At 50.5% G+C, this 13,901-nt stretch overlaps 1 protein-coding gene across 1 annotated transcript; it reads left to right on the forward strand.

Moving 5' to 3' along the window:
- The first annotated feature begins 286 nt into the window (after window positions 1-286).
- LOC149433247 (nucleoside diphosphate kinase A1) lies at window positions 287-13,621 on the forward strand. Its single transcript, XM_089664513.1, has 4 exons — window positions 287-453; window positions 6,309-6,410; window positions 9,047-9,159; window positions 13,353-13,621. Exons 1-4 carry the CDS (start codon window positions 325-327, stop codon window positions 13,471-13,473), a joined length of 465 nt encoding a protein of 154 aa, XP_089520639.1. The 5' UTR covers window positions 287-324; the 3' UTR covers window positions 13,474-13,621.
- The last annotated feature ends 280 nt before the right edge of the window (window positions 13,622-13,901 follow it).

Below are 13,901 nucleotides of genomic sequence, written 5' to 3' on the forward strand. Positions count from 1 at the left end.
GTGTCACTTCTTCCTTTTTTTAGAAATGAGTTCTTTTCTCTCTGATCACAATTATAGAGTTTAGGCCCTTCCAGTTGTTGGTGAACTTTGCAGCAATCGTGAGCTGTGATTGGTTGACCCATGACGCTTTTAGGACCCGCCGCCGTATTTTATTTATTTTTATAGTAAACCCCCATAGGAACATTGATGAGCGCTCCCCATGTCTGTCCGCTCTGCTGCCTCGGTGGAGCTGAATGATGTTCTCGTCCTCTGCTGTCCCGGGGTGCTCTGGTGGCCCTTTACTTTGTTATTTTTGCTGAATGTATCTGATTTTGTCTCTGTAGGATGGCTGCCAACAAGGAACGCACCTTCATCGCCATCAAGCCAGATGGTGTCCAGAGAGGCCTCGTCGGAGATATCGTCAAACGCTTCGAGCAGAAGGGCTTCCAGTTGGTGGCCATGAAGTTTACTCAGGTGATTGCTGGCTTTAGTAGTGGATGGGACTGGTTGGGTGGTGTATATAGCTGGGTGTCCAGTGCTGGATGTGGACAGCCACGGTGTAGAGGACTTCTAGTGTTGGGGGCTGTGGACAGCCACAATGTAGAGGACTTCTAGCGTGGGGGGGTGCGGACAGCCATGGTGTAGAGGACTTCTAGCGTTGGGGGGGGCGGACAGCCACGGTGTAGAGGACTTCTAGCGTTGGGGGGGCGGACAGCCACGGTGTAGAGGACTTCTAGCGTTGGGGGGGCGGGCAGCCACGGTGTAGAGGACTTCTAGCGTTGGGGGGGCGGGCAGCCACGGTGTAGAGGACTTCTAGCGTTGGGGGCGCGGACAGCCACGGTGTAGAGGACTTCTAGCGTTGCGGGGGCGGACAGCCACGGTGTAGAGGACTTCTAGCGTTGGGGGGGGGGCGGACAGCCACGGTGTAGAGGACTTCTAGTGTTGGGGGGGGGCGGACAGCCACGGTGTAGAGGACTTCTAGTGTTGGGGGGGGCGGGCAGCCACGGTGTAGAGGACTTCTAGCGTTGGGTGGGGGGGCGGGCAGCCACGGTGTAGAGGACTTCTAGCGTTGGGGGGGCGGGCAGCCACGGTGTAGAGGACTTCTAGCGTTGGGGGGGCGGGCAGCCACGGTGTAGAGGACTTCTAGCGTTGGGGGCGCGGACAGCCACGGTGTAGAGGACTTCTAGCGTTGCGGGGGGCGGACAGCCACGGTGTAGAGGACTTCTAGCGTTGGGGGGGGGGCGGACAGCCACGGTGTAGAGGACTTCTAGTGTTGGGGGGGGCGGGCAGCCACGGTGTAGAGGACTTCTAGCGTTGGGTGGGGGGGCGGGCAGCCACGGTGTAGAGGACTTCTAGCGTTGGGGGGCGGACAGCCACGGTGTAGAGGACTTCTAGTGTTGGGTGGGAGGGCGGGCAGCCACGGTGTAGAGGACTTCTAGCATTGGGGGGGCGGACAGCCACGGTGTAGAGGACTTCTAACGTTGGGTGGGGGGGCAGGCAGCCACGGTGTAGAGGACTTCTAGTGTTGGGGGGGGGGGGGGGGGCGGACAGCCACGGTGTAGAGGACTTCTAGCGTTTCTGGGGGCGGACAGCCACGGTGTAGGGGACTTCTAGCGTTTGGGGGGGGGGGGCGGACAGCCACGGTGTAGAGGACTTCCAGCGTTGGGGGGGGGGGGGGGGACAGCCACGGTGTAGAGGACTTCTAGCGTTGGGGGGGGCGGACAGCCACGGTGTAGAGGACTTCTAGCGTTTGGGGGGCGGACAGCCACGGTGTAGAGGACTTCTAGCGTTTGGGGGGGCGGACAGCCACGGTGTAGAGGACTTCTAGCGTTTGGGGGGGCGGACAGCCACGGTGTAGAGGACTTCTAGCGTTTGGGGGGGGCGGACAGCCACGGTGTAGAGGACTTCTAGCGTTGGGGGGGGGGGGGGGGGGGAGCGGACAGCCACGGTGTAGAGGACTTCTAGCGTTGGGGGGGGGGGGGGGCGGGACAGCAACGGTGTAGGGGACTTCCAGCGTTTGGGGGGGGGGGGGGCGGACAGCCACGGTGTAGAGGACTTCTAGCGTTGGGGTGGGGGGGGGGGGGAGCGGACAGCCACGGTGTAGAGGACTTCTAGCGTTTGGGGGGGCGGACAGCCACGGTGTAGAGGACTTCTAGCGTTTGGGGGGGCGGACAGCCACGGTGTAGAGGACTTCTAGCGTTTGGGGGGCGGACAGCCACGGTGTAGAGGACTTCTAGCGTTTGGGGGGGGGCGGACAGCCACGGTGTAGAGGACTTCTAGCGTTGGGGTGGGGGGGGGGGGAGCGGACAGCCACGGTGTAGAGGACTTCTAGCGTTGGGGGGGGGGGGGGGGGGGGGGCGGACAGCAACGGTGTAGGGGGACTTCCAGCGTTTGGGGGGGGGGGGGGGGGGCGGACAGCCACGGTGTAGAGGACTTCTAGCGTTGGGGTGGGGGGGGGGGGAGCGGACAGCCACGGTGTAGAGGACTTCTAGCGTGGGGGGGGCAGCCACGGTGTAGAGGACTTCTAGCTTTTGGGGGGGCGGACAGCCACGGTGTAGAGGACTTCTAGCATTGGGGGGGGGGGGGGCGGACAGCAACGGTGTAGGGGACTTCCAGCGTTTGGGGGGGGGCGACAGCCACGGTGTAGAGGACTTCTAGCGTTGGGGGGGGGGGGAGGGGCGGACAGCCACGGTGTAGAGGACTTCTAGCGTTGGGGGGGCGGACAGCCACGGTGTAGAGGACTTCCTAGCGTGGGGGGGGCAGCCACGGTGTAGAGGACTTCTAGCTTTTGGGGGGGCGGACAGCCACGGTGTAGAGGACTTCTAGCATTGGGGGGGGGGGGCGGACAGCAACGGTGTAGGGGACTTCCAGCGTTTGGGGGGGGGGGGGGGGGGGGGGCGGACAGCCACGGTGTAGAGGACTTCTAGCGTGGGGGGGGGGGGGGCGGACAGCCACGGTGTAGAGGACGTCCAGCGTTGGGGGGAGGGGGCGGACAGCCATGGTGTAAAGGACTTCCAGTGTTGGGGGGGGCGGGGACAGCTTCAGCTGGCATCCAATGACTGGGGGTATACAGCAATGCTACAGCTGGTATCTGGGGAAAGGGGGGATATACAGCAGTTTTATAGCCTGACATACAGTACTGGTGGTATACAGCAATGCTGGGAGTATATAATAATGGTATAGCTGGGTTTTCAGAGTTGGGGGATATACAGAGTGCTCTAGCTGGGGATACAGCCTAGGCCGTCAGTGCTAGGGTGCATACAATAGTGAGTCTAGCTGGGGGTGGGGTCAGTTCTGGGGGACATACAATAGTTGGCACAGCTGGGTGGTCAGTGCTGGGGGGGGGTGTACAGTAGTGGATGTAGCTGGGCGGTCAATGCTGGAAGCGTACAGTAGCAGATGTAGCTGGGTGGTCAGTGCTGGGGGCATACAATAGTGGGTCTAGCTGGGCAGTTAGTGCAGGGGGGGTGTACAGTAGTGGGTCTAGCTGGGCGGTCAGTGCTGGGTGCGTACAGTAGTGGCTGTAGCTGGGCGGTCAGTGCTGGGTGCGTACAGTAGTGGCTGTAGCTGGGTGGTCAGTGCTGGGGCGTACAGTAGTAGCTATAGCTTGGTGGTCTGTGCTGGGGGGCTAAGGCAAATTATCCGTATCAAGGGACCTGAGGAATCAAGAGGCCCATTGCTCAAATTTTCTATTTCCTACCCCTACCCCCTCTGCATGTCATGTTAAATGAGAACTTCCAGTCCTTCAGATGTCCAAAATGGGATCTAATATTTGATTTAATGTGAATGGACTTTCTGGTTACAGATCGGCCGGCTGGGAACAGAAATGGCAGAGTAGGTTTTGTAGGGCAATCTGGTCTCCCCTTGACTTCATGAGGTCACCTTGAGGTTTAATCTCGTACCCAATCTGTTATTACTAAACCTCCCCAGTGGTGACTTCTCCAGGCGTGGTGACTTCTCCAGGCCAGGCCTGACCTTGCATTGTGCTTTGTGTGCCGGGTGGGGAGCTCCACTTCCGGGTTTGCACAAGAAACGTGATTCTTGATCATGACTCTGGTTAACCCCTTCCCGGCAGTCTGCTCAGATCGGTTTACCCCTTCACAATTCTGCCATGTGAACATCTGTTGCAAGCCTTATAGTGTTCTATGACTTGATTGGTCAGATACAGAAGTTGGCTCTTGAGTGGAACCAAGAATAATCTGTATTGTTTTAGTACAATAAAGTGAACCTGTACTACCTAACTGCACAAGAAGCTGAGCTTGTAGATGGGCAACCGTGGCATAGCACCTGTTGGGTCTGCAAGTCCCATGAGGCACTGCAAGACTGGCTGCCACTGGGGTGGCTTTTGGAGGTTTGATGGGATTGGTAATTTCACCAGTTGGGAGTACCAAGGTTTTCTACCCCTCTAAGGGCTAGTTCACACTGCATGTGATATGGTTTTCAGTGTCATAGTTCACATCAGTGCTTGCAGTTTCGGTGCATTCCAGTTGCAGAAAAAGTAGAAAAGGCTGCATTTTTTTCTGCATAGAACTTCACTGGAATGCAGTGAAACGCAGTGGATGCACATCTGTTTAAATTGGAGAGGGGGAAAATGCACTGTATCGCATCAAACGCGCATGTGGAAACACATCCGGATTGCATCTGGACTGTTTCTATAGTGTGAAGCGGCCCTTAGACTGAAAGCATTACTTGGGTCCTTCAGAGCCTTGGCGGTGCCCAAGAAGCCGCAAGTGGTCCTGTACTGGTTCAACTCAACAAAGTTGGGCAAATAAGCTCCATTGCTTTGTCCTCTTGGTCCATCCTGCAATGCATTCTGGGTGGGTTTCTAAGTATTTGAGATAATTACATTGTGAAAGTGGCATATGTTGAAATTCATAGGAGCTTGTGGCTGCATTCTTCAGGCATTGGGTGGTACATGTCAACCTTGTGAGGTTCATCTCCAGTGTTTTAAATTGGCTTAAGGGCCGGTTCACACTATAGAAATGCACTCCAGATGAGTACCCCTCGTACGCTGTCTGTCTTTGTTGTACTGTGCCATGTATTGTCCCCCCCTATTGTACAGCGCTGAGCAAACCCTTTGGCGCTATATAAACTCGTAGTAGTAGTAGTAGTTTCTACATGCGTGTTTTTGATTCTGGCATGTTCCAGCGCATTTTTGATGCTTTCCAGTTCATTATCCCCTCATTTTTTTTCTTCAATTTAAATGGGGACATGTGCATTCTACCATGTTCCACCAGTTCTGTGCAGGACAAATGCTGGAACTGCAAGCACTGATGTGAACTGACGTACAACCATATAACCTACTTTGTGTGCATTTTGGATGCAGGAAAAACACTGAAATGCTTGGAGTGTGAACTGGTCCCATTCCCGGAGGCTTACCTTGCATTAGTATTCCAGCCTAAACCTTTGGTTAATGGTGAAGGGGTGTCATCTGTTGTTGGCCTGTCCATGATGGGAGATTCATGCCCCCCTTCCCCTGTGTTATTGGACCCTTTACCTGGAATGTAAGATTTGCACTAAAGCAAAGGGAGGTTTACTAAAACTAGTGCAAAATTTGGTGCAGATCTGCATAGAAACCAATTGGCTTCCGGGTTTTATTGGCAAAGCTTGGTGTTACTAAACCCCGGGCCCCGCATTCGCTGTATCCGCTCTCCCCGGGCCCCGCATTCGCTGTATCCGCTCTCCCCGGGCCCCGCATTCGCTGTATCCGCTCTCCCCGGGCCCCGCATTCGCTGTATCCGCTCTCCCCACAGTACACAACATGGAAATGCATTTATTTTAGTAAATATAAATTGCTAAATGCTTTTTCTCATCAGCTGTATATAGCAGTCTTGTGACTTTTGAGTGTTCATCAGAGCACTGGTTACAGCTTTGAGTTTTCATTTCTCCTCTGTCCTGTGAGGCTGTTTGACCCCTGACCCTGTCTAGACAGTGCTGATTGGCCCTGTGTTGATCACATGCACTCTTCTATGAAAAAATGCTCTAGCGATAACACTCTAAACTGAGCATGTGCAGAGTGACTCCTAGAGCGCTGTACTATTAGCAGATGGATTGGTGACAGAAGGGGAGGATCAGAGAAAACAGGATCCAACAGCTTTTTTACACAATGCAGAGGATTAACCCCTTAGGTCCCACAGTGAGTATACCAAGCATGCTTTACTGCATCTACAGACTGATTGTACTGCTGGGGGTTTAGTAACACTTGAACAAGCTGAAGTTAGAATCTGGTTACCATGCACAGCTGAGTGCTCCAGTTTTTAGTAAATTTCCCCCAAAGTATCTTCTGTCTTATAAATGGGATACTAATGGCCTGCCTTCTCCTTTCTTAGGCCAGCAAAGAACTCCTTCAGCAGCACTACATTGACCTGAAGGACCGTCCCTTCTTCAATGGACTGGTGGAGTACATGGGCTCTGGTCCTGTGGTAGCCATGGTGAGTCTTTATTGTTGGGATGGACTGATTGTGTGCTGGTGGGTAAGATGGTTACAATGGCTTCTGAAGAGCGTTGCTACAGACAAGTGTCATGGCAGTCACCATACTATGGCAAAAAAAGTTAAAAGTATTCGTTAATTAAATGGAAAACTTATTTTGGCTAGGGGAGAGGTATTAGAGGGTGATCTTATGTCCCCACTGGGGGGTCACCCTTTTCCCTCAATTTACTGTATTTTTGGAAAGTGAGAAACCCAAATTATGAGTTATAACCAGAACAGGAAGTGGGTAAATTTGCCAATGGGGTCACTAGTTCATGGATTTCCTCACTTTGGAGGGATTTTCTGTCTTCATAGACGGGGAGTGAAGGAAAATCCTCCTAATTGGCATGCTAAAAAAAACCTGACTAGGTTATAACTTTCCATATACAATCTAAAATAAAGTACTTTAGAACTTATGGAAGAAGATTTTCAACACTTGGGACATGATTGGTATTGCCATTAGCAGCCAATTGCATAATCTGGTTACAAATGCATAGACTTTTGTGGCTCACTTATGCTTGGGGGTAGGTAAAAGCAGGAAATTGAGCCATGTTTTGCAACTCCCCCTGAGCTTATGGGAATATACACGTGCAGCTGCTGGCTTCATGGCGGTGGGGAAAACTTTACCAGTCTGGTTCAGCAGACAGTACTGCTGCCAAATGCAGCTCATTCAAGGGAATGGAGCCATGCTGCAACTGCCTGTAATGCACATGAGGGCGGTGGGGTGGCATTTATAGGGTTAACACAGGCAGTGAGGAAGTAACACACTGCCACCTCATCACCTGCCAAACGCCTCTGAAAAGTGATCCACCGTGGAAGGTGTGGCAGTGCTAGCGGCATGTCTATACAAAGCCTTATTGTAGGGAGGGGTACTGTTCTGTCAAACACCGCCAAGGGCACAATCCTCCTGCACAGGAGAGCCGGACTTAGAAATTGAAGTCTGGGAAGTGATGATCTCTGCGGAGTTTCACATCATCTGCAGGGAATTGTCAAAGGATTTCCAGCAAAACTAACTTCTGGACCTACAGGACTATCTACATACTGACCTATGGCACTGTGGATGCAGTGTTTGGGACGTGTTGTGCTCCTTTGTGCAGAGTACAAGCTGGGATAGTATGAGTCCCTCCTGTTTCTGCACCCGGCATGGAGAGAGACCGGCCCCGCATGTAATCTGTAGGTTTTCCTGCAATCTGACACTTGGATATGTGTCCTCAACAGGGGCGGACTGACCATTTGGAAACTCAGGCACTGCCCGGGGTCAGTAGGGGGCCCCATGAGATGCCCCTGGTACCTTTTTCATAGGCTTTTTTGAGTTTGGGCAAGGACACAGGGGCCCCATGATCCCCTATTGCCCGGGGGCCCCATGAGTTGTCAGTCCGCCCCTGGTCCTCAATGTGCATTGGCAAGGGAGAAAGTCGCCAGCACACAGGATCACCAATACGGGTCCAAAACTTTTAATGAATGATCATAGTTACAGCAAGGCAATGTTTCGGAGTCTCACAGGACCACTTCATCAGGCAAGATTCCATCAGGGATGGGAGTGCTGCCTGATGGGAGTGCTGCCTGATGGGAGTGCTGCCTGATGGGAGTGCTGCCTGATGGGAGTGCTGCCTGATGGGAGTGCTGCCTGATGGGAGTGCTGCCTGATGGGAGTGCTGCCTGATGGGAGTGCTCCTGCAAGACTGCAAAATGTTGCCTTGCGGTACCTATGATCATTCATTAAAACTTTTAGACCCATCTTGGTGGTCCTCAGTGTGCTGGTGACTCCTTTGCTGTTTCTCATTTTCTGATTGTTTGGTTGCTGCAACACCCACTTATACACACAGACATTTAACGCCAGAACATGTGCATTTGGATTGTACTCGCTCAATGTACATTGGTGACTGCAGTGTGCAGTAACTATCTTACATGATATATACAAGAGGGGGTGCAGCGCTAAAAAAAAGTTTATATATCCACAGTATTAAAAGTCAAAATTAAAAGCAAATCCAGTGACCATGTGCTTGTAATAAGGCCACTTAATAGTGGCTGTAAAGTGAGGGAAATAATGATAAAGTCCAAAGCAGGAGTGCTCTTGAGATCTCAGATGATCTTCAGACATCCAATATATGGAACCGTGAAGGTGATAAAAAATATGAAGATTGCGCACTCACCAGATACGCAAACTAAATGCGCATTAATATTAGGCCGCTGAACATCTGGTGTCATCCAACTGATCTGGTCACGTGACTCTCACTGCCTGGTGCTTTGATAGATGTGGCTGCTCTGTGAACCTGGTTGGTTCTCATAGGAACTCTGAGGGCCACATAGTGTAATATCCTTAGGGTATTCAGTGTTCAGGCACAAGAGAGCAGAAGAGGTACCAACAGATCAAACAATACTGACCAAGTACATATGCAAGATGGCCGCCGGGGCCCCTCGTGGCGCCCGTGGCATAGCGTCCCACCTGCTGTAGCTCTCCCTAACTTACATGACATGCTTGAGCCTGGTGACACCACCGCTGGTTAATGTTCCTTGAAGTTTGGTGGTGATTGGGTTGTGTGGGGTGGATAAATCTTTTTGCACCGCTCCCCCTGATTCATGTTCCTCTGCTCACAGGTCTGGCAGGGAATGAATGTGGTAAAGACTGGCCGTGTCATGCTTGGTGAGACCAACCCAGTTGACTCCAAACCTGGCACCATCAGAGGAGACTTCTGCATACAGGTTGGAAGGTAGGTACCAGAGGTGTACAGGTGTCTTGGTTTGGCGGATTCTCAGTGTGCTTTGTGAGATTATAGCGGCTGGAGGCTTCTTGGGATTACCAGCTGCTAGTCAACCACCAGAGCGAACGTGACACTCCCAACTCCGCATATTTGCATGTTTTACTCAGCTTTGTAGTTGAGCCCTTTTGCTGCCAGAGCAGGTTTTGCATGTTTAAAAAAAAAAAAATAAAAAATTTTAGGACTGACTATTGCACACCCCCAGACATAGATTTTCTGAAAACAGACACCCTAGAGAATAAAATGGTGGTAGTTCCAATATTTTTTGCCACCACATTACTGCAAATGTCTGGGGAAATGCAACATTTTAGTAAAGACCCTCAATTTTTAGGGCAAACAAATGAAATTGCCCAAATTTTTGGTAAAATATAAGACTAGGTTGCACTAAATGGATGCCTAACCCTAAATTTTGTGCGCCTATGAAATGGAGACACTTCAGTAGCCTATATTCTATAGGAGACTCTGCAAAAGCCCCTACAGGTCATCAGTTTAGTACGAATGAGGAGTTCTTGAGCTAGAATTATTGCTCAGTCCGGTGTGTGCAGCGATATGTAACAGGTGTATTGTAATCGGTGTTCATGTGTAGTGCCCCAACATGTGCATTTACATTCATGTAGGTGCGGGGGCCTCAAATTTTTAGGGGGATGTTATGCCCTATTTCATCACTTAGGGGGACACAGTCCCCTATGTTAGGTGACCAGTTCTGAGACATGCAGGGACTGGTCCTCGGATGTATTGAAATGCAGATCACATTGCACTAAATCTCTCCCTGGCTGTTCTATCTGGGGGAAGTGAGTGGTGACCCAGAAGTGACTTCTAATAAGTTTCCTTCTGGGTCACGGAAAGGAGGAGAGCGGACATTCACCTGCTGTGCAATGGCACCCCCCCAGACCTGCAAATGGGCAAGCAGAGCCTAAGGGCATCTGCCTAAAGGGGTGGTGGGGGGTGGTTGCTTCAGTACCAGCAGCTGTGGCTGCAATTCTGGCAGCAGCACAGCCACCCGACTGCTTCACCTGACAGGCTGGAGTCTGCCGTTCAGTGTTGTACACCATCCCAGTGGCTGCAGCTGCCATGTCCCGCCCCCCATCAGGCCATGATGTACAGACCTGGCAGTGAAAGGGTTGGTGTAAGTTCACCCTCAGCAACTGTTTCAAGCCCCCCCTATGCATTTCCATATCCTCTAAATGGTACATAATGGCCCTCCTAATGCTGCACCTGTGCCCAGAATACAAGAACTTGGGGGCCACTCTGCAAACACCATTGGTCCCTCTGTCCTTGTGCCAGTGGCTCCTGCTGCTGTCTTGGCTAATGAGACATGGGAGAGGCAAGGCTTTTGTGCACATTGCTGGATTGAGGGGGCTTGGGTAAGTGTTGGGGGGGGGGGGGGGGGGGGGGCTGGGGGAGGGAGCTGCACGCAGAAGGCAACATGCTTGGTGTTACTGCACCAGAACCACACTACATTTAAAATGGCACCTGAACATGCGGTTCTGAAATTGTCATTTTTAAGAGTCTTGACATTACAGATTCTGCCTGCAATTCAATATCTCAGTGTGAATGGGGCCCGAGAGTTCTTTGTTGACCTATTAGTTGGTGCCTACAAAGGGCTTTGCCTAACACCCCCGTTTCTGACAGCCCAGGGCCCCCCCAGAGCCCTGAAGGAAGCTGTGATCTCAGCCACTCTAAGTTGGTGTTTAGAGGATAAGGCTGGCCATACATTAATTTTCTTGAAATTTTTGGTTTAGATTTACCAAAAACCATATGAGGTCAAAACGAACCCTTTCAGTTGTCTCCAATTAGGCCGGCTGTTGTACTACATAGCTGAAGGTAAATCTAAAGGAAATTGAACAGAAAATGGTGGTGTATGGCCTGTTATACCATTTTCTGTTCAATTTCCTTTAGATTTACCTTCATCTATGTAGTACAATAGGCCATACACTACCATTTTCTGTTCAATTTCTGCCCAATTTTCTTTAGATTTACCATCAACTATGTAGTACAAGGGCCCCGCCTAATTGGAGACAATTCAAAGTGTTCAGGTTTGACCTCCTATTATATGGTTTTTGGTAAATCTAAAAGCCATTTTCTAAAGAAAATTGTATAATGTATGGCCAGCCTAAGGATTCCACCCAACCCCTGCATGGGGCCCAAGCATCAGGGTAGTAGGCTCTGTTGCTGCATACCTGGGAGTCTCTGTACTTTGGCTTTGTGGAGTAAGGGGGGGCTGTAAAAGCTCCGGATATTCTAGTCTCAGCCTGCAGATGGCAAACATTCCCATTCTTTGCAGTTTTTTGTTTTTTTTTATAAATCTCAATGCCTTGATGCGGAGTTGAAATGCTATCTGGGGGTATTTTTGTGTAAGGCTTCTTCCAATCTCTAGGATCTCACTCCATGAACATTGCCGGATCCTGTAGCTGCAGGCATGGCTCACACTAAGAGGCTTCGGCGTGGCATTGGGGGATCAGTGGGTAGATGTGGCGTTCCAAGGATTTGTTTTCTGTCCTGAATGACTGCCTAAAGCGGATTGGCAGCTGCACTCTTGATTCTTGGCCTTTGTGAACGGTCAGAGGAAGCCATGTTGGTGACCTTTTTTTTTTAATCTGCTTAGTGTGGGGCTCCAGATTAACTTTTAAAAACCCGGCGCAACTTGGCAGCCTGTGCCGCGGTCTGTTAATGCTGTTTGTACGGTTCTGCAATGCAGGAATATTTGGGTCAGATGGCATTGTGGTGCTGCACTGTGTAATAGGATTCGGCGGTCTGTTAATGTGGTTATATGGGTCAGATGGCATTTGTGGTTCTGTACATTGATCTGCCTGCATGGGCCAAGTTGTATACGGTGCAGATTGTTGCCGGTCAGTGTCAGCCAGAGATGGGCTTGCGATGGGTTGTTGCAGCTTCATAGTGGTTGGCTTTGGCTACAAATACAATGTTCAAGAATATTTCAGATACTTGTATAGCGGTGTCCATTTACACAGCACATATATATTATAATTGTTTTTAAATTTTTTTTTATTTCACATCCGTCCCCGCCCCCGAGGGGTGTACAATCTCTAAGGTCCCGAACTCATTCATACATACACATACTAGGGCCAATTTTGACAGGATCCAATTAACCTACCAGCATGTCTTTGGAGTGAGGGAGGAAACCAGAGTACCTGGAGGAAATCTGCACAGTAGGAACATGCAAACTCCAGGCAGCTGGTGTTGTGGTTGGGAATCGAACGAGCAACCTGAGTACTGCCAGGTGGAAGTGATAACCATTTAGCCACTGAATAGTCATTAATTTTTTTTTTTTTTTTAAATGGTTCATGCAGACATTTCTTTCATGGATAGTTGCCAGCATTGCCTGTTACACACTGTAGCTGACCTTTCCCACACTGCACTCTATGGAGGCAGCCATCTTGCTGGAAGCATGCCTTTGTTTTGTCATGTCAAAGCTGCCCCTTGACTAGTGAAGGGGTGGGGGTAGTCAGGAAGAAGTGGGAGGGGGTATAAGCAGATCATGGAACGATGCAGTTTCTTGCACTGCAGGTCCTTGGGTACAGCTTCCTCTCCAGCAAGGAGAACAGTGATATCACCAAATCTGACTCTGGCAGCAGTGCATTTTATATAATCCCTTAATGCAGGGGTGTCAAACTGGTGGCCCTCCAGCTGTTGCAAAACAAAGTCCCATCATGCCTCTGGTAGTCATGCTTGTAACTGCCAATCTTGCAATGCCTCATGGGACTCTTAGTCTGGCAACAACTGGAGGGCCACTAGTTTGACACCTGTGCCATAATAGGTATTGTGGTCAGACTTTCTGCCTTGCCTATTGGGACATCTTTAAAAAGAGTCAAGCTGTATCTTTCACCTAGAGGTCAATTTTAAGGGCTCTTGATCTGAAACGCATATCTGGCAGTGCTGACCACATCCATTGTGGAACTTGGGCCAAAACAATGTTGTGGATGAAAAAGGGGTATAATGAACCTCTGCCAGGTTCACCATCCTTTACCTGATCCCCCCCCCCCCCCCCCCAAGGGACAGCACAAGGAACTTGCTGGGCAACCAATGTCTTAGGATATTGCATTACTTCTGCCATTTACCTTCTATGGTGTAGTTATGGACTACATTGCTTTTTTTTGACTAATTTGTCCCGTTCTGTCCTACAGGAACATCTGTCACGGCAGTGACTCCGTGGAAAGTGCCAAGAAAGAGATTGCCTTGTGGTTCAAAGACAATGAACTGGTTGAATACTGCGGCTGTGCCCACCAATGGCTGTATGAGAACTGAGCCGTCCTCTGCTGGTCTTCCAGTGGTCCGTTAACTGCTGTTCAAAGTATTAATAACCAGCACTTGCCTCTACCTTGTGTCATGTTCTGGCAGGTCAGAGTGACATCACAGCACTTTTATTCCAATAAATCCTTAAAACTGGTGTAAATGGGGTTTGTTGTTTTTTCTTTAACATTGCATGTAATTTTGCTGCTATGGGGTAATACAGTTGTATTTAGTTTTGTCAATGTGTGCTTTGTGGGGTTGTGGAGATCTGCTTTAGAAAGCAATTTAGGACTTCTGTGATGATGACGGATCAGCTCTGATGTATAACACACTACAGTTGCCTTTTCCAGCCATGATTGTTTTGGGATCTCAAGTTCTTCCAATGGCTGCTATGAGTGCCTGACTTGACCAATCGCATACTGTGTAACCAGTCATATATTCAG

Source organism: Staurois parvus, unplaced genomic scaffold, assembly GCF_062004578.1.
Source record: "Staurois parvus isolate SC_StPar_1 unplaced genomic scaffold, SC_StPar_1.0 ptg001929l, whole genome shotgun sequence".
In the NCBI taxonomy this organism is placed as follows: domain Eukaryota; kingdom Metazoa; phylum Chordata; class Amphibia; order Anura; family Ranidae; genus Staurois; species Staurois parvus.

What these genes read in the sequence shown, in the direction of transcription:
- LOC149433247 (XM_089664513.1), top strand. Translation starts at nt 325, where the DNA reads ATGGCTGCCAACAAGGAACGCACCTTCATCGCCATCAAGCCAGATGGT. An exon ending in TGGCCATGAAGTTTACTCAG is followed by an intron (nt 454 to 6,308) that starts GTGATTGCTGGC and finishes CTCCTTTCTTAG; the next exon opens with GCCAGCAAAGAACTCCTTCA. An exon ending in CTGGTCCTGTGGTAGCCATG is followed by an intron (nt 6,411 to 9,046) that starts GTGAGTCTTTAT and finishes CTCTGCTCACAG; the next exon opens with GTCTGGCAGGGAATGAATGT.